Source organism: Scyliorhinus canicula, chromosome 21 (assembly GCF_902713615.1).
Source record: "Scyliorhinus canicula chromosome 21, sScyCan1.1, whole genome shotgun sequence".
NCBI lineage: Eukaryota > Metazoa > Chordata > Chondrichthyes > Carcharhiniformes > Scyliorhinidae > Scyliorhinus > Scyliorhinus canicula.
In genome coordinates, this window is record NC_052166.1 from 19,800,682 (window position 1) to 19,821,676 (window position 20,995).

The 20,995-nt window shown below is 42.0% G+C and overlaps 1 protein-coding gene and 1 pseudogene across 3 annotated transcripts in view; one reads left to right on the forward strand and one right to left on the reverse strand.

The window, feature by feature from the left end:
* Positions 1–20,995, reverse strand: part of slc31a1 (solute carrier family 31 member 1) — a 96,361-nt gene that overhangs the window by 27,421 nt on the left and 47,945 nt on the right. For all 3 annotated transcript variants that reach the window (XM_038781484.1, XM_038781485.1, XM_038781483.1), the window contains exon 2: positions 11,281–11,433. In XM_038781484.1, the coding sequence (XP_038637412.1) occupies positions 11,281–11,397 (117 nt within the window). In that variant the 5' untranslated portion in view covers positions 11,398–11,433. The remainder of the gene's footprint in view (positions 1–11,280; positions 11,434–20,995) is intronic.
* On the forward strand, positions 17,959–19,059 carry LOC119955405 (annotated as a pseudogene).

The following is a 20,995-nucleotide window of genomic DNA, read 5'->3' on the forward strand; positions in this document are numbered from 1 at the left end:
TCAATTTGAATTGTTTTTTGGAGCAGGCAAGGAGCTGGATTAGGGGTTCGCCTCTGTCCACACTCTGAGCCCTGGCTTTGTAACTAAGATAAAGTAATTTAAAAAAATAAAAAATAATAAAAAAAATTTAAAAAAATTTGGGAAAAGGCCCAGAGGATTGGAAAACTGCCAATTTAACACCTTTATTCAAAAAGGGAGGGAGACAAAAAACTGGTAACTATAGGCTAGGTCAATAAGATGTGCAGGCTGGGTGGATTGCCCATGCTAAACTGCCCCTTAATTGAAAAAGAATTAGATACACTAAATATATTTTAAACACTATAGGCTAGTTAGCTTAACATCTGTCATTGGGAAAATATTAGAGTCCATTATAAAGGATGTAATAGCAGAGCATTTAGAAACACAATATATAATCAAGAGAGTCAGCATGGCTTCATGAAGGGGAAATCATACCTGACAAATGTATTAGAATGCTTTGAAGTGGTAACAAGCAGGATAGATAAAGGGGAACCAAACCAGTGGATGCAATATACTTGGATTTTGAGATGACGTTCGACAAGGTACCGCCCAAAAGGCTACTTAATAAGAGCCCATGGTGTTGGGGTAATATATTAACATGGAGAGAAAATTGGCTAACTGATAAAAGACAGGGGGCTGGCACAAGAGGGATATTTTCAGGATGGCAACCGATAAGTAGTGGAGTACCTCATAGATCAGTGCTAGGGCCACAATTATTTACCATATTAATGACGTGGATAAGGGACGTGAATGGACTGTTGTCAAATTTGCGGATGTCAAAAAATAGGTGGGAAGGCAAGTGATGAGGATGACACAGAATCTACAGAGTGATAAAGACAGGTTAAGTGAACGGGCAAAAACTTGGTAGATGGGATACAATTTTCTTGATAACACGTGAACAGGCAGGGAATGGAAGGATACAGATCATCTGGGCAATAAGTAGTAGGTCTAAGTAAGGAACCTGGATTGGCGCAGGATTGGTGGGCCGATGGGTCTGTTGCTCTGTTGTAATGTCCTTTGCTCTGTAGGAAAATGTGAAGCTATGCACTGTGGTAGGAAGATAAAGGAGCCGAATATCATTTAATGGAGAAAGACTGCAGAAAGCTGCAGCACAGAGGGATTTGAGAGTCCTCGTGCATAAATCATAAAAAGCTAGCATGCAAATTTCAACAGGTAATAGGGAAGGCAAATGGAATGTTGGTTTTTATTTCAATGGGAACAGAGTATAAAAATAGGGAAGATCTTGCTAAAACTATACAAGGCATCAGTTCGGCCGCACCTGGAATATTGTGAGCTGTTTTGGTCCCCTTATCTAAGGAAAGATATACTGGCATTGGAGGCAGTCCAGAGAGGGTTCACTAGGTTGATTCTGGGTATGGAGGAATTTTCTTCGGAGGAAAGGACAAGTAGGTTGGGCCTGTATGAGAGGCAACCTTATTGAGACATAAAGGATTCTCAGGGGTCTTTGACAGGGTAGATGCTAAGAGGTTGTTTCCCCTTGTGGGAAGGCCTAGGGCCAGTGGGCATAATCTCAGTTACGGGTCGCCCATTTAAGACAGAGGAGGAATTTCTTCTCTCAGAGTAACAAATCTGTGGAATTCTTTACCGCAGTGAGAGTAGAGGTTGGTTTGTTAAGTATGTTTTATGCTGAGATAGACAGATTTTTTAATCATTACGGGGACCAAGGATAAGGCAAGAAAGTGGAGTTGAGGATTATATCAGATCAGCCATGAACTCATGGAATGGCAGAGTAGACTCGATGGGCCAAATGGTCTACTTCTGCTCCTGCCTCTTATGGTCTTAGTCAACATTCTCAATGTTTTAATTGGCCTTAATGCCTTCTCTACCTTAGGGTGTTTCATCATAATACTTAACCCCAAAACATGAAAACTTGCATCAGGTCTAGTCTGACTGCACAACCAGTCACGTTTCATAATTGTTCTTTCTCTTCTTTAGATATACAGTCGTGGACTCGCCAACACTAAACGCATTCAAATGGTCATTGGATAGGCATATGGACGATAAGAGAATAGCGTAGATGGGCTTTAGAGGGGTTTCACAGGTCAGCACAACATCGAGAGCCGAAGGGCCTGTACTGCGCTGTAATGTTCTATGTTCTATCTGTGATGACATAGCACAATTGGTCAAGATGGGACTAACACTCCCTAAATAGGATTGTTGATTTAGTTATTCCAGGCCTACTTTACTCAATAATTAAAACCAATATACTTAAACGCCTTACTCCCAATTTTATTTTCTACTTATTCACAACATACTTTGCAAATTCAACATGCATCATAAAGATGCCAGAGACTTTGCAAATTCAACATGCACCATAAAGATGCCAGAGACTTTTCCTTTATGATATATTTGTTCTTTTTGCTGAACAATGCCTATTTTCAACAGATCTCACTGAAAAATATCATATCCTCAACACATCATTCATTTCATAGATGCATTTGTTTAGGTGACTTAATTTAATTATCTTTCTGCATCTTCCACTTCTTTCGAGTGGTTTCAGGAATACTTCTCTCTGAAAAGTACTGTCCTGCAGAAATGCGGTTTTTATGCTAATTGACCTATGCTTTTATGAATCTGAGGCCAAAAGCGGTCAAAAGATTTTAGGATTCCTTCTCTGGCTGTGGGAAAATCCCCTCTAACATCTGTATCATGCAATCACTATTCCAATCCCTGAGCAACTAGTCTCACTTTAGCCTTCCAGTTGCAAAGGATTTTACAGTACAAATCCAACAATTTGACAAAGCTGGTTGGCCTTATCTGGTACCTTAGTAAACTCCATACTCTCTCCAACCACGGAACTGCCTTTCTCTTTGGCTCCCCTTATTACTTATCCTCAAGTTTATTAGCAGGCACCAAAACTTCATGATCAAGGCAACTTTTATTTCAAGTTCTGTTCCAAGACTGTCCTTTATTTCATCTCAACTATATGTTCTCTACCTCTACTTTAATGTTTGTCAGAACCATTATAGCAAAAATTCCCTCTTGCACTAGAGACTCTTTTTCCAGTTTATGATGTTAATATGAGAGGAGTCACTCAGACCCACTATCAGTACGTGCAATGGGCTTTCTCACTGTCCACTCTTTCGCCCCATTCTGCTTGTTCATGGACCTCAATTCTTGGATTATCCTGAACCCTGGAAAACACTGCAATCAAATTGCGAAGTACTGTTGTGCCATCGCAACGTATTATACGTGGGCGGCACGGTGGCACAGTGGTTAGCACTGCTGTCTCACAGCTCCAGGGTCGCAGGTTCAATTTCCACCTCGGATGACTGTCCGAGTGCAGTTTGCACGTTCTCCCCGGATTTGCATGGCTTTTCTCCGGGTGCTCCGGTTTCCTCCCACTGTCCAAGGATGTGCAGGTTAGGTGGATTGCCATGCTAAATTGCCCCTTCGTGTCCAAAAGGTTAGGTGGTGTTACGGGGATAGGGTGGAGTCATGGGCTTAGAGAGGGTGCTCTTTCCAAGGGCCAGTGCAGAATCCATGGGCCGAATGATCTCCTTCAGCACAGTAAATTCTATGATCCTTTCTTTTATAGTATACTAAATCTGAATAGGTCAGATAAGTGACTGAAAAGGGCTCAAGGAATGAGGGAACAGGGTGGGCACAGGGAATTAGGATAAACACCAACATGAACAGGGTGACCCATGCAGCCTGCTCCCATTTCTACTTAATTCTCTGCTGCTACCACAACAACCTATATTCTTATTGAAGCTTTAACATAATAAAATGTTCCAGGACACTCAACAGTGGAGCATTATCAAACATATTTGACAATGAGCCACATAAGGTGACATTAGAACAGATGAACAAAAGCTTAGTCAAAAGGCTGGGTTTTAAGGATGAAAAGGTTCAGAACTAAAATTCCACTTCCGGTTGTGACCATGGAGTGAATTGTCACATACAGAGCAGCTCCTGCTTAAAGTCACAGAAAACAGCTCTTTTTAAAGATCCGGGTGGAATTTTGATGAAAAGGCATAGGTGAGTGTTAGAGGGGTAGTTTACCCCTTGAATGGTATGTCTTCTGATCACCAGACCCGGCAGAAAACAGCGAGAGATTTGGTTGGAAAGTTGGAACAGTCTTGTGCTGCACAGACGGAACTAAAATTCCAGAGGTTAAGGCCTTGACAGCTGATGGAACTGCCAGAAATGGAGAAATTATTAAAATCAGGAATATGCAATAGGCCAGAATGGCAGATGTGCAGGTATCAGAGGACTGTAAGGCTGGAGGAGATTAGCAAGAGAGGTAGGGGGATGAGGCCATGTGAAAACAACAGGGTGAAAAATTCAAGAAGTTGCTTAACGTGGAGCCAATATAGCTCTGTGAGCACAGGGATGATGAGCGAATGGGGCTTGATTCAAGTTAATGTATGGGCAACAGTGATTCACTTGAACCCTAGGTTACGGAGGGTGGAATTTGGGCGGTTGACCAGGAGAACAATTGAGTAACTGTGTTTGCAAAGATCTTGGTGTTGTGAATGGCACTCTCCTCCACACATCAAAGTCATTAAGACGTGGTTGTGTTCTCCATATCTGACATCTATAGTACCAGTCTCTGCTTCAACAAAGACCAGAAGAAAATTAATAGAAACAAAATGTGTTAGAATCGCTGAAGGAGTTCACACCTGAAACTCCGTTCCCTCCCGAAGGTTTCAAGTATTTCCAGTTTCTGTCAGATATACCAGCATCTACACTTTTGACTCTTACCTCTGACTTACTGCTATTCACCTTTCATGATATTTTTGAGAACTCACCAATAAAAAGCCACCTTTTATCCTTTTAGTCTTCCTCGTTTTAAACATTTCTTTGTGAAGTGATGACAAGTAATCTGTTCCTAGATTACTCCAACCATTCCCAGAGGAGCAGGACTATTTGAGGTGGGTGGTTTTGGGATCACTTGTCCTCAAATAAGCTCCACCTGGCCACAGGGAAACCACCTCCTTATAGTCCTGGAGAAACAAGGGTACAAACTGCACAACCACCCACCTGGATAGATGTTGTGCATCTAAGAAGGGTAATTTTCAACTCACTGCTAGAAAGCTTTAATCTGGCATTGCAGGTCAGACTTCATTCTAGACATCATGCAATTTTACTTTCTTAATAGTTAATTTCTATAATGGCCACTGCCCATGGAACCAATTTGACACTTAAGAGTGCAAGTCAAAAATTACACACAAGAATTTCAATGCAAATGGGTTGAATGACTGCCCATGACCATAAACAACAGGAAAGGCCAACAATGAACAAGGATAACAAAATATAATTTGCACACAAAAAAAGGTGAAAATTTGATTTTCCTCAAAGTGTGACTTACAGCAATCTGCGGAAACGCCCGAATGTTAATGTTCAAACCTAGAAGACAAATGGTATGTTGCCCTTCATAGTGAGAGGGTTTGAGCATAGGAATAGGACTGTTTTTCTACAATTGTATAGAGCAATGGTGAGGCCACACCTGGAATATTGTGCACAGTTTTGGGGTCCTTATCTGAGGAAGGGGACCATGACATGGAGATGCCGGCGTTGGACTCGGGTGAGCACAGTAAGAAGTCTTACAACACCAGGTTAAAGTCAAACAGGTTTGTTTCAAACACTAGCTTTCGGAGCACTGCTGATTCACCTGAGCAAGGAGCAGTGCTCCGAAAGCTAGTGTTTGTAACACACCTGTTGGACTTTAACCTGGTGTTGTAAGACTTCTTACTGAGGAAGGGGAGGGAGTGCAGCAAAGATTTACCAGGCCGATTCTTGGGATGGCAGGACTGTCAAATGAGGAGAGATTAAGTCAGTTAGGATTATACTCATTGGAGTTTAGAAGGGTGAATGAGGATCTCAGAGAAGCTTCTGAAATTGTAACAGGATTAGACAGGGTAGGTTCAGAAAGAACGTTTCCAATGATGAGGCGTCCTGAACTAGGGGTCATTGTTTGAGGAGAAGGGGGCAAACCTTTAAGGACAAAGGTGTGGGGAATTTCATCACCCAGAGAGTGATGAATCTGTGGAATTCACTACCACAGAAAGTAGTTGAGGCCAAAACATTGTGCGATTGCAAGCACGTTCTGTGATTTCAAGAAGGATTTAGATATAGTCTCTTGGGTCGAAAGGGATCAAGGGATATTTGGGGGGAAGGATCAGAGTATTGAATTTGATGATCAGCCGTGATCACAATGAATGGCGAAGCAGGCTCAAAAGGACCGAATGGCCTACTCCTGCTTCTATTTTCTATGTAACTTGAGAGGAATTACTGCAGCAGTGAAGCCAGTCAGCAGTACCCAGATAGTACTCATTATGCTACACTCAGTGGCGGACTGGGTCTAAAAATATTGGTTGCTAGGAGACAAAAGGGACCCAACCACAACTACAATGCTATCATTTAATTTTCATAACAAATAAATAAAATTTTCAAAAAATTCATATGGAAAAAAGGGTCAATTAAGATTTTTGCGGGGAAAATGTGTATTTCTTAGTAATTACAGTGTACATGTACTGTACATATTACTGGCAGTAGATACCAAATGTAAATACAGAATGTTATAATTGAATTTTTTATTTATTGTTTTTAATATTAAGTAATTGGTTGATATTTTTAAATAGTTTACTGCACAATTTACACATTAACAGATAGTTCAAAAGCACAATAGAGCATTGCATGCAGTCCACTATATTAAGAGCAATCGTTTGTGTTTGCTAGATGATTGTGCGAATCTGCCAATAATTGCTTCTGCATCCAATTCATCGAACAATTCCTTTTCAATGGATAGCAACATGTATGATTCTCCTCAGACAGCGAATTTCTTAACCTTGTCTTTTTGATCTTTAGCTTTGAAAATGTCCTCTCACATTGGACTTGAGTAACTGATAGTGTGCAGATGACTTTATAAAGTTCATAAAGGTTATCATATGCCTCGTCATGAAGTCTGTTGGATGCCAGAATTATTAGTACACACAATGGGCAAGTACTGCAAATTTTACAATTGTTGCAACTGTAATCCATATTCTCACCATCATTAAGCAATAGCTTTAATACATCAAGGGTTGAAGCAAAAGAAAACAATTCCAATATTACTTGATCTTTGCTGATTTGTGGAAACAGCTTAATAATACCTTCCAATGCTTCATCTTCAAGGCCCTTCTCTGCAATAGTTTTAAACTTTGCTGGGTCCAAGCAGGATAAATCTTTATACAACTGTTTGTGTTGTACAAAGCGTGATTCTAGTGACTGGACAATGCGATCCATTATTAGGTTAAACACATTTACTCGAAAATCAGCTAGAGAATCTGAGGAATTTCTTTCATCATCAATAAGCTCATCTGCCATTCTTTTCTTCTTCCTCCGCCTCTTAACTGGCAATGCTGTTTCCAAAGCATTAATTTCCAATGTTTGATTTTCATCCATATTCATCTGTGAAATCCTGTCATTACATTTATTTACAAATTCCAAAGCCTTGCTGTGAACGTTATCAAATGTTCTTGTCTGTTCCTTCAACTTTGTTGTAGCTGAATCTACCAAACTCCATGCAGTAAACATATCTAAACCACTTGTCTGTAGATAACTTGATAACGGGGTTGTAGTTTCAAATATATACAAGTAAGTAAATGCTGTCAATATGGTTTCAAACTTTAGATGACTTTGAAGTAAAACATTTGCTTCATGTTTTGTTTTTGCATCAAACTTTTCTGAATCTTGTATCATTGATAAGCATGTCAATAGATTTACGAAAGTACTGGCAGCGGCATCATCAAAACGTCCAAATATAGTTGTTGCTGCATTGGATTTTCCTGACCATCTGGTCTTGCCAATTAGCTTTAATAGTTTCATTTTTTCTTGTCCTAGATGTTTTCCAATAACTTCTATCCATACAGCCATTCTCTTGTATGATGCTTTCACAAAAGTTGCTATATTCTGGAGCAAATTGAAAAAAGAAACTGCAGACACACAACATTTTGTTGTTTCAGTTATCACCAAATTCAAGACATGGGCATAGCACCATATATGAACATGTTGATCAGCCACATCAGCAATTTTACTTTGTAAACCATTATACTGGCCATGGTAGCTTGCAGCACCATCTGTGCTATCAGATAAACATTTTTGGGGGTCAATTTTAAGATGCTGTAATGTTTCAACAATAGATAAAAAAGTCCCTGTCCTATACCATCATTACTTGGCACAACTGAAAGTAGTCGCTCACAGATAATACCTTTAAGCACATACCGAATAATAATGCTAAACTGATCGATGGATGAATTATCTTGTGTTGAATCAACCTGAATAGAATAATATTTTGCTTGAGAAACTTCATGACTAATTCTTTCTTGTATCATATTCTTCATAATTTTGATTAACATGTTTATAGTTGTTTTACTCAGGTATGTAACAAGTCCACCACGGCCTTTACTTTGAGCCTTTCCTTGTTGCTCTAATCGTTTGATTCTTTGTTTAGACTTGTTTTGCACTGCAGAAACGTGAGCTGCCATAATGGGGTCATATTTTGCCATCAACTGCACTGTAGCTAAAACATTGCCATGATTCAGAACCTCATTATCTAGAGTGTAGGCCGATTCATTTCTGTGACCTCGAAAAGGAAGTACTTGCTTGCCTAACATCTTTATGATGTCTATAATCCTCATGACAATAGTTCTCTGCTTCAAAACTTCTTCTTTCCTTTTAATTAGTGATGCTGCAAAAAAATTTATCTAAGGTGCCATCATTAACCACACTGATATATTGCTGAGCATTTCTGACATGTGTTGTTGTCGATTCATGTAAAGGCAAGCTCTGGCTAATACGCCTGTAGTCACTAAAGCCACGTACAAAGGGTGATGGATTATAAGTGTTGGGAAACTCAAAGGCTAAGCAGTATGAACAATATAAGCATCTATTTTCTTTGTTATATGTTAGCCATTTTCTTGGGACTGAGTCATTCATAATTTTCCTCTCATACAAACGAGCATCAAATGGCAGATCATCAAGTGGCTGAAGTGGATGTTCAGCAAAAAACTGTTTTAGCTTTGCTCGTGATGGATATTGGAAGATTCCAGTAATTGATCTTTCATTTTCTTGCGTAGGTTCATTTACAGGATGTGCTTCAGAAACCAAGTCATTTATGCTTGAAGGAATATCTGATTCCCTGTCAGTAGTTGAAGCTATGTTTTCAGATGTTGCAACTACAGGCAGTACAGATACCGGAACAAGGAAGCCAGAATAAATATTGGGCCTGGGTTGATTAGTAATGGATGCACTTGTATTTGTCTCTACATTCAAAGTAGCTCTTCACTGTTCTTGTAACTCGCATGTCATTGCATCATCACCATGAGCATTATTTCTTGCTTCTTGATTATTTGTTGCAGAACTGGATATTGATGTGGATTGTGCTTGTGGTATTATCAACTCTGTAATAGGCCTACATCGCTTGGCTGATTCCTTCCTTTCTGCTTCTTTTTGTTCTTTGCGTTTTAGTGACCCAGATTTATGCTTTTTCTTTTCCATGCTGGTAGGGGTAATATTCCTGAAATAAAAACTTAATTAAAAATAGCCCACATTGGGAAAAATGAATATTGATGATTGCAAGAATAACTTGAAGGAACGCCAGATAAACCCCTACTTGATAAAAAATATAAAATAACTTACTTACACTTCAATAGGCTATGTTCATTAGTCAATACTACTGTGGCCTATGCAGCTTCAGAAGAGGAGACAATCCACTGTCCAGTGTTCACACCAGCAAGCAACTGAGACAACTGTTGAAACTTAGAAGTTTGGTCCGACTATAGTAAGACATTAAGTATGGTCCCACGACCAAAGTTAACATGTCCAGTTTGATACTAGTGTAGTGTTACAAGTCGCAACCCTTTGAGTTTACCGATCATGGCTTATCACTTCAATGTCTTTGACCTCATGATTCACGGTCAAAGGTACCACTTCTCCTTTTCGGTGACCTCACGGCCCTATGTACTGCTTGATATCCTTTCAAGTTGCCGACCATCTCAAATCACGAACTGTAACTTTATCTTTAAATTCACACACTCTTACTATGTCCGACCTGGGTGAACCAGCCCCCCCCCCCCCCCCCCTTCCTCCTCCTCCTCTCCTTTTCACATACGTTTAAAACTGCTTCGTTCCTTCATACACTGAGTGATTATTTTTTTGGTTCTTTATTGCATTTCTATTTGGTATTGCTCTTTTTAAAAACAATTATATTTTATCAAGTTAGAATACAAATCTCAGGAAAGAAGTTGGAGATTTATTTATCTAATTAAGTATAATTTTTAAGGGCCCTTCAGAGATTCACGGGCCCCTTCTTGGTTCTCCATGCCCCGGACCGATGTACCAGCTGAACCAAGACTATTGCTTGATATCCTTTGAAGTTGCCGACCCTCTCAAATCACGAATTGTAACTTTATCTTTAAATTCACACACACTTGCTAAAAACATGGAATTTCCTTAATTATGCACGACCCGGGGCCCCCTATTCCACATCCTTCCACTACCTTCCCTGCTTCGTTCCTTTTCATGCACTGCTTATTTGTGTCTTGTTCTCTTTTTTTTCTTATTCATTTTTATTACTAAAACAGTTGTCTGTGTTTGTTTCTTTATTGCATTTTTATTTGATATAGGGGGCCCACTTCATCAGGGGCCCACTTGTCATCGGGCAAGCTGACACCCTGGCCAGTCCGCCACTGGCTACTCTACTACATGGCACGCGGAATAGCTCTCCTCCTAGTCCCATTTCTTACCCTTTCCCCTTACCTTTTTGCTATATTTTTATTAGCCTGAGCAAGACAGAAAACATTTGTTCAGGTAGGGTCAGCGAGACAGGCACTTATTAGCACTTCAAACAAACTCTTAAATTTTAAAACACTTTAAGTAACTTATTCAGGTGTGGACTAAGGGATACATCAAACCATTCTGAAATTATTAAAAGCAGCCGTGAGGAGAAAAAGTGGCTACAACGGTAAGCAATCTGAATCTCGCACAAAATGCTACTTAATGGCTCACTATGTGCAGGTTTCCTGCCTTAATGGTATGGAGGATCCAACTAGAAATACATTAGTGCCTAAACTGAGCATTTGAGAGCTGCAATATTCCACACAGCTTCCCTTCCACACTCCATTATCAATCAAAATCAGTTTCCTCCATTTAGGTAGAATCGCACATGGAATTCTAAATCCCACCAACTTGGTGGTTTTATTCAAGGGGCAGATTAAGTGTAGACATTAAAATACTGGGATGAAAGAGAGCCCTTACCATCATCCCACCAGAGCTGTGGTCATGCCGTGTTTCAGATGTTGGGGAGTGGTGAGCGTGGTCATCAGGACCCATTGTCATATGGTGGTGGTTGCCGTCACCCATCGACATATTCATTGTAGCGGTGGAGAAAACGAGTCCCTCCAATAATGTCTGCAAATAGAAGCAAGCATGATTAGGTCGCTGGGGTTTGCTATAAAGCAAAGTGCTAATCCGTTCACAATAGCGGACAAGTCATTAATGCTCCAGATTGACTTCAGAGATGGACTACACCTGATGATGGTATTGAATAAAATTCACATCTTAAAAAGTTAATCATATAGATTGCGGGTTCAATATAAGCCTACAGAAATTCTGCTAGTGTTCGAAAAGGTCAGGTCACACTTTTGAGCCTGGCATATCTCTTGTTTACAATGCACAAATAAAAAATGTTCATTAGAAAGCAAATGAAAGAAAGCATCTAGCCTTTTAACAGAAAAATGGCAAGCAAATGAAAGAGGCAGAAAAAGAGCAAGAGAAAGGACACAATTGGAGAGACAGCGAGTCGATAGGGTGATAAGTTAGGGGTCCGAAAGAGAGTAGAGCAGACAAGATAGGTCACAAGTTCAGTCCTACTGGGCAGAGGGAGGGAACATCATGGGGAGAAGATTCCAGGAAGGGTTGCGGGATGGAAAGTGGGCCATGGAGGAGGAGAGAGAGAGAGAGAGAGAGAGACAATGCAACGATAACATATAAAAGGAATAAAATTTAAAATTCAAGGTAAATTTATTGGAAAGAACTGCTTACTGATGAGTGCTTCAACTTGTGGGGAAGAGCAAATGCAGAGGTCATTAATATAAAGTAATAAGGGAATTCAGAAGAACATCCTGACCTAGAGAGTGGTGGGAATGTGCAACTTGCCACAAGGAAGTTGTGGTCATGGGGAAAATAGTATAGATATGTTTATGGGGAAGCTAAGAAAGTAATATAGGGAAAAAGGAATTGAGGGTTATATAGACAGAGTTAGATCTGAAAGAATGGGAGGACACTAGGGTGGAGAATTCATAAAGTTCTATGCATTTGTTTCTCTTGTATTTTTTGTAATAAATTTAGAGTACCCAATTCATTTTTCCAATTAAGGGGCAATTTAGCGTGGCCAATCCACCTACCCTGCACATCTTTGGGTTGTGGGGGCGAAACCCACTCAAACAAGGGGAGAATGTGCAAACTCCACACGGACAGTGACCCAGAGCCGTTGATCGAACTGGGGCCTCGGCGCTGAGGCAGCAGTGCTACCCACTGTGCCACCGTGCTGCCCTTGTTTCTCTTGTATCAGGTGTGTTAAATTATTACTGATTGATTGGTTTGGGTGATGTGATGGGAAGCAGAATGCTAGAGGGGTGGGCTTTAAATGGGACCAATGGCTTTTCTGATCCCTAACTTTTGTTCAGTTTAATACACTCTGCAACACACACAAGAATGGAAAATGCAAGCAGGCTGCCATCCACGAGGGAAAAGAGTGTGTCAATGCATAAAGAAGAAGAAATATGAAAAAAAACAATAGCATTTTGTGCAGACACCATCCCGGGGTGAGAAAACGTAGCTGGCTAAGTTATGTTTTGGACCAGGTTTCTCACAACTTATTCCATACACGTTTACATTGCAGTGATATATGTGGCAATCCAATCACAAGGCTTACAACCTCAAAAGGCAGTTGATAAGCATCAAACTCTGCTCCAGAGTCTGAAAAAGATTGAACTTTGTCCCAGGTCTCATGGCTTCTGAGGATTTCAGTGCTGTTCAGTCTCATTGACCCAAACTGACATTGAAAGCAAGAACCCCTTTCACCATAGAATTTACAGTACAGAAGGAGGCCATTCAGCCCATCGAGTCTTCACCAGCCCTTGGAAAGAGCACCCTACTGTAGCCCACGCCTCCACTATATCCCCGTAAACCCAACCTAACTTTTTGGACACTCAGGGACAATTTAGCATGACCAATCCACCTAACCTGCACATCTTTGGACTGTGGGAGAAAACCAGAGCACCCGGAGGAAACCCGCACAGACACAGGGAGAAAGTCCAAACTCCACACAGTCACCGGAGGCCGGAATCGAACCCTAGTTCCTGGAGCTATGAGACAGCAGTGCTAACCATTGTGCCACCCCACCTCTCAGATAATGCGGACTCGGTTAACTTTAAAGACATAATTTCACTTAATTAGTTGTCTGTTTTGTAAACTTTTTCCATCAATTTGTATGAAATGTAAGAAAATGTACGAGTGGTAAAATTTAGAATAAAGACATCAGTGAGCTTTATTTGGAGATTCCGTAGATGATTGAATGAAAACTTGCATTTATATAGCCCATATCAACATCAAGATGTTCCAAACTGCTTTACAGCCATGGCCAATTAAGTACTTCTGAAGTGTAGTCATTGCTGGTAATATAGGAATCAAGCAGCCAGGCCAAGCATCTATCCACAACAAGCTGTCAAACCAGTAATGTGATAATGACCACATATTCCGTGCAAGTTATGTTGTTGTTGGATAACTATCCAGAGAGGCAGCTCATACCCTTCTATCTATTCCAACCTCTCCCTCCCTGGGTCCCAGGAATCCATGGGCAAACCACCATTATATGAGAGTTGCAAAATGCAATCAAACGGGCAAAAAAAAACCTGCAACCCTAGTGTTATTCCAACAGAGGGATCCAAACCTGGCGGACCTTTGCTCACATCAAGATTCCATGCACTCAATCTGCAGATCTGGGTAGAAAAAGATGAATCCAAAATCTGGATTGGGGCAAAGCAAGGCTACATATAGCACCCAGATTGTTCACAATTTACCTGATTGATGGTGGATATTCACCTCATTGAAAGAACTCTAGAAATGGGAGAAATATGATCGCGGCTGGCCTTGGGCTTCACTTTCCTGCCAGTTCCCCGTATCGAGATCAAAACCCTGACTATCCCAGTCTTGAAGGTACTCAACCTGATCAATGTACTCACAACCCATCAAAGATCAACTGTCCTCTGGTGTTAGTGTTCAATAACATCTCAGTGGAAAAAAAAATCTAATCTCAGTCGCCTCCTTGCCAAAAATAAACTGGCCACCATAAAGTTAACTAATTTACAGTTTGCGCGTGTGACTGCAGTGTCATTGTCTACTCCCTACTGTTGCTCGTTTTGGGTGAGTGTGCTTAACACTCACTTGGCTCTGTTTCTCGTTCTAAGCTCTGGAGTCGCCAGGTGCCGTAAAGACACCGTCACAAGTATCAAGGTCAAGTTCAAAGCAATAAAGCTCTACACCAATTAGTAAGTCCAAAACAATTAGAGTTTATTATAACACAATTATAATAATACTCATGCACACGCTAAAGATTAAACTTACTTCTACCACTAAACAACTAATACTTAGCTAAGAAGGAACTGCGAGGTCAGGGAACAAGGCCTTTGTTCTGGTCTGGTCTGCAGGCTTCGGGTTACTATCAGTCGGCAAGGGTGTAAGTAATGCCGGTATCAGGTAGCGGTCGTTGTTAGGCACTTACTTATTGGCGGCTGCTGCTCAACGGCTGATGTAGAAGACAGGGGTCTGGAGGCTGGAGTCGGAGGCCGGAGACAGGAGTCTGAACCATGTGTGGGACCTTTCTTTTATAGGTCCCAGGGGGTCCGCGCCCCTTTGGGCGGGCTCCCTCACCTGCTGGGGATCGATTGGGCCTCTTCCCAATCGATATGGTTTGAACCCCCCAATCCTAGGGCCGTTCCTTGATCGCTGGGGCGGTTCTTAGGACTTATTGTCCTGGGCTTCTCTGGTTCCACCATGTCTGGTCTGCTATTGAATGTATCGATTGATACTTAATTTGTGTCCATTGTACCTGGGACTGGCCCGGTATCACCTCATTAATATGCTAACGGCTTCTCATTTACAGCGCTGCCTGATCTCTGCAGCTGTCAGGAAACCGGTTTCTGCAATTGTCTCAATACATAATTGCTCTGCAAGCTGTTTGCTCTTTAACATGTCCGTTTTCCCTGCACTCTTTGCAGTCTTCCATTTTGTGTTCGTTAGTGGCCATCTTAGGTGGCTGCACTACCAAATTTTCCAGCCACTTTCGATCTCTTCCAATTCTGCACAAAACATAGAACATACAGTGCAGAAGGAGGCCATTCAGCCCATTGAGTCTGCACCGACCCCACTTAAGCCCTCATTTCCACCCTATCCCCGTAACACAATAATCCCTCCTCACGTTTTTTTTTGGTCAGGGCAATTTATCATGGCCAATCCACCTAACCTGCAGTTCTTTGGACTGTGTGAGCACCCGGAGGAAACTCACGCAGACACGGGGAGAAGGTGCAGACTCTGCACAGACAGTGACCCAGCAGGGAATCAAACTTGGGACCCTGGCACTGTGAAGCCGCAGTGCTATCACTTGTGCTACCATGCTGCCCAAAAGGACTTGGCTTGTCAAACAAGAATCAAATCAACCCACACCTGGTCAACCAAACATTCTCCCTCCCATAAATAAGAATTGAGACTCTGGAATATGTTGAGCACGTCCCATATCTCTCTCAAAAGGCTGCCATTGATGAGGAGACCCAACATTGGATCCAAAGTGCCAGTTAGCTTTCTACGAACTACTGAGAACAAAGCCCTCTGTTAGTTAACAAACGGCTTCATGTTGCCATCACCACATTCCTGTACTGCAATGCGACCTAGAGAAATCCAAAGCAATGCCTCCGCTGCATCCTTTGGATTCAATGGAAGGACTGTATATCAAATGGTAGTGTTGTTCTTGAAGCAAGACTCCTACAAAATCAACTTTGATCTACTGGCCATTAAGTCCGCGTGGTTGGAAATGATCCTTCCCCACCTGGTCTTGTTCTCTCGGCTCTCAAATGGCTAACATTCCAGGGGAGGACAAAAAAATCTCTCCAAGGTCACTCTGAAGCTCTCCTTAAAAGCACGGCAGCTTGAACATTGATGACTGGGTGGAATTTCTACTAATCACTCAGAATGGCATCAACTTGCTCATTAAGCTGCATTACATTTCCAATACCTTAAGCGCAAGGCAAAGTAGCAGGAGAGAAGAAAAATAAGCACATTTTTCACTCTGGATCCCTCATGAGACTCCTGGCCCAGTCCACCTCAGGAGGGCTCGCAAAGGCCCCCTCCCCCACCACAGTCCTGAACATCTCTGCCACATACTCTGTGCCATAATTGCCTTCAATGTCCCCCAGTAGCCAAACAATCCTCAGGTTCTGCCGCTTGATTCGGTTCTCCTAGTCATACACCTTGGCCTTCAATACCTTTTGCGCCTCTGCCAGTAACACCACCTCTGCCTCCAAAGAGGCAATTCGGTCACTGTGGTCTGTGACCGCCTCCTCCACCTCCCAAACCGTCAAGCTCCACGTGTCTAAACACTGTTCCACCCTATCCAGAGGCACTCGAATGGGTGCTACCGGAACCTCAATCGCCCTGGACAGGACCCACAACATCGCAGTCTTTGCTTCTTCAATTCTTTCTTGTGGAATTTCACTAACTTCTCCCTTGTCCATTGGGAGGGCAATGACGACACGGTGGACTCCACCATTTTCTCCTCCAATGCACCATGAGGGCTTTCTAAGTCTGATGAGGAGGCCTTTATTCTACTTCAGTCTCATATTGTATCCTCCAGACATCCCCTGCCGGAGGAAGAAACTAACAAACATAAATTACCCCACTTTTCTTCCAAAATTAACCTGGTAAAATGGGTCCAAAGCCAAGTCTCCAAAGCAACTGCTCACATCACAGTCGCCACCAGAAGTTCCCGAATGTGATTTTGTTGCTGGAGTTAAGAACACGGTATAATCTCTTAATTTGATTCAAAATAGATTTTCTATCCTCCTAAAACAGTTAATTGGCAATGATTCACCTAGACAAGAATAGCCGCTGGGCCACAATGCTCTTCCTAAAATTTTAAGGTAAATCAGGTTTCAGGAGACAGCGGAGCACAAATTAAGTTTAGGGCAATGTTATGATCAGATTTGATTGTGGCATCAGCCATTTAATGCAGTCAGAGGCTGTAAACAGGACTGTTTCCTGGAAATACAAAATTAGCAAAACAAGGAGCCAGCAAGCATCGTTTGTTTTAGCCCAAAACTGTTTGCCATCACCTGTGTGCGCAGCTCACTTGAATCACAATTTTATTCCCGACTATCAGATTTTGATGCTATTTCAGAAGAACAGCCGCTGTCCCACTTTTTACACTCCACACCAGGAGCCTGTCTTCATCATGTTACTGGGCCAACTTCATAATACAACAGGGCCCAGCTCCTCACGCTTACTTTATTGAAGTGGGTGGCCTTCACCCAATGACACATTCACAGTTCGGTACTTTTGCAGACTAATCGTCCCATCGTTTCCCTGTAGGTTTGGTTTTCTTTATAGCAATGTTGTTCAATAATACAGCTGACGAACCATAGATATAGTCATGGCAACAACAGTTTCGCCACAACACAACTGTTAGTACAAAACACCTCATAATCAATGGTGTATATTTAGTGTATACCAGTATTCAGGTAAAGTCGGCATTGTCCCAGATGACCATTGGCTGCTTTCCCCTTTGAGGGGGAGAGCTGACTGGTGGTGATTTAACCTGAGGATCACCACACTTCAGGTGAAGGTCAGGTTTGAGAAGGGAGCAGCTCGGTCAGCCGCAGCAACATGGACTCGCAGAAACTCCACGATCTTGCCGCCTTTGTGCAGCTTTGCAAAGGGAACCCGGCAGTGCTGCACATGCCCGACCTGCGTTTCTTCAGAGACTGGCTGGAAAGTATGGGAGCAACCATCCCAACGCCAGCAGAACACCCAAAATTTCCAGAGTCACCGAAGAAAGCAAACACAGAAGAGAAGACAGAGGTTCCAATTCCCGAGCCAGCCGTCGAGAGTGCAGAGAGTGAACTGGAGATTGATAATGAGGGTGTGATTGAGCCAGATACTGAAGAACCTCAGGAAATGGGAGATGAAAGCCTTGAGGTTTCTGAGGAATTGATGGATCAGGCCAATGAGAAGAAAATGGAAGCCATGAATGCATTGAGTGAAGGGAATTTTAAAATGGCAGTTGAACACTTTACAGAGGCCATTAAGTTGAATCCACACCTGGCTCTATGCAAAGCGAGCCAGCGTCTATGTGAAAATGCAGAAACTCAATGCAGCCATTCGGGATTGTGACAAAGCCATCAGCATCAACCCGGACTCGGCACAGCCTTACAAGTAGAGGGGGAAAGCACACAGGTTGCTTGGTCACTGGGAGGAAGCAGCAGTGGACCTGGTTACAGCCTGTAAACTGGATTACGATGGCGATACCAGCTCCACACTGAAGGAGGTACAACCTCGAGCTCAAAAGATTATAGAACACAGAAGAAAATATGAAAGAAACGCGAGGAGAAAGCAATCCAAGAGCGAATAGAACATGCCAAAAAAGCAAAAGAGGAACACGAGAAATCCCGCAAGGAGGAAGAGGCTCGGCGTCCAGGCGCTGCAGGATTCGGTGGTTTCCCAGGAGGTGCTGGGGGGTTTCCAGGAGGAATGCCCGGGATGGCAGGAATGCCCAGTCTGAATGATCTACTTGGTGACCCGGAGGTGCTTGCGGCTATGCAGGATCCTGAAATAATGGCAGCATTCCAGGATGTGGCCCAGCTAACATCTCCAAATACCAGAACAACCCTAAGGTGATGAACTTTGTGGGAAAACTGTCATCGAAATTTGAAGCCAAGCCATAAAGAGGCAGATCATTGAATGTTTGAAATAAAAATCCCAATTCGAGCTCCTTCCCCACCCCATGCAGTACTCTGTACCTATACCTCCCATGTTCAGAGTAGCCTGCTGCATTTTTGAATCTTTTTGTTTTCTTTAAAAAAAAATTGATTTTTCTTTTGGAATTAAACAGTAAAAATTGTTGCCCTCCCACAGAACCTCTTGATTGCTGCAGTGAGGTGGTCCGGAAATGGTTTTTTGTCACTGACACTCTCAAAAATAAGTTTTGAATTTTCACTAACAAACACTTTTTGGGCTGTTTTAGCAAACCAAGTAATGCCAAAATACCGTATATACTCGCGTATCATGCGACCCCTAAATTTTCGTCCCCAAAACATGATTTTATGCTATATCTCATGTATATTGCGAGTCACTTTTTTGGAAATTAATGCCCAAACTAAAACTTCCAAATGGTATCATTGTCTGTGGATTCTGCAGAGTGGATTCTGTTGTGAAAGCTGTTCGCGAATCGAACAGCTTTCCAACTGGCTTGACTAGCGTCGTTCAGCCACTTGACGTATCCATTCATAAAAACAGCAAGTAAAACACCCGCAAATTGTCTGTTAATTCACATGTACCTCACATTAACCTGGAATATTAGATATAGGATAGATATTGGAATCCTTGCAGCTTTATTCTCTCAGCAACTTTTGAGAAGTTCCACTTACCATTTGAAATTAAACAGGAAGAAGAATCTCCGCATGAATGTTTTCATCATACATTGACCTCACCAGCACGAGGAGAGTACACTTAGGGACATTTCACGCAGAGGCAAATACTATGCTCAGCTAAATAATATGCGGCAATGTATATCAGAGTTGAGGTCTTCTGATTATAGGCCTTTCCTGTTTTCGATACAGTGTCCTTGACTCATTGTCCATTGCAGAGTGTCAGATTCACACCTTCCACACTCCAGGAAATATACAAGGGCAGATACTTTGCTGGCGTATTGGTCATTTTAACTGTGCCATAATGCTTAATATATTCAGAGAGGGAATGTAAGACACATCCTGCTGATCAGGACGACGCGGGATCTAGCAGCTCCTCAGCAGAGCAGAGCTAGACGCGGACCTTAAAGGACAGGGCACTGGATGTTAGGTGCATCACTTAAGGATTGACAGCAGTTGCGATCTTTTCAGTCGGGGCAGGAGGAACACGCACGCCCATTGAGCCCTAACAATAATCACTGCATTTGTTTGTACGTTTTGCAAGCAGCCTTCAACTGTCCCTTTTAAGGACCATGCGATTGATCATTCAATGCTCAGCATCACACTTCATGGACAAAGTTTACATCTGACTTGATTGGCTCAAATTTCATTTTCATAATACAACTGAAGAGGAGGGAAATATATGAACCATGCATAAGGAAAGTGGGTAAATTAACCTCTTAACATCCAACCAACAAAAAAAACTAATAAGCACATATCATGGGACAACAACGCGAAGATAAGCAGTCTGCCAAATCTATCCGTTAAAGAAAGTCTTTTCCCTAGCCATCTTGATATTCATTCATAAAAACAGCAAGTAAAACACCCGCGAATTTTGTATCGGAAAATGACGGCCATGTATTGAATAAACTACCCACATGATCAGGAAGACAACCTAAACAAAGAACCAATAGTCGGTAATGATTTGGATACTACTCTACAGATTTTGACCACAGCATTCTAATGGGAAGATGTTCAGCCACTTGACGTATCCATTCATAAAAACAGCAAGTAAAACACCCGCGAATTTTGTATCTCGCGTATCATGCGACCCCCCCAAATTTAGGTTACAATTTAGGTCTTCAATAGTCGCATGATACGTGAGTATATACGGTAAATGGTTTAAAATGGCAGAGCGGAGAATTTGATGCAAATACATTGGTTTTGAAAACGGAAAAACACAAATAAAATCTGCGCATGTGCATCAGTGTTCATGTGTGTGTGTTGTTTGAGAAGGC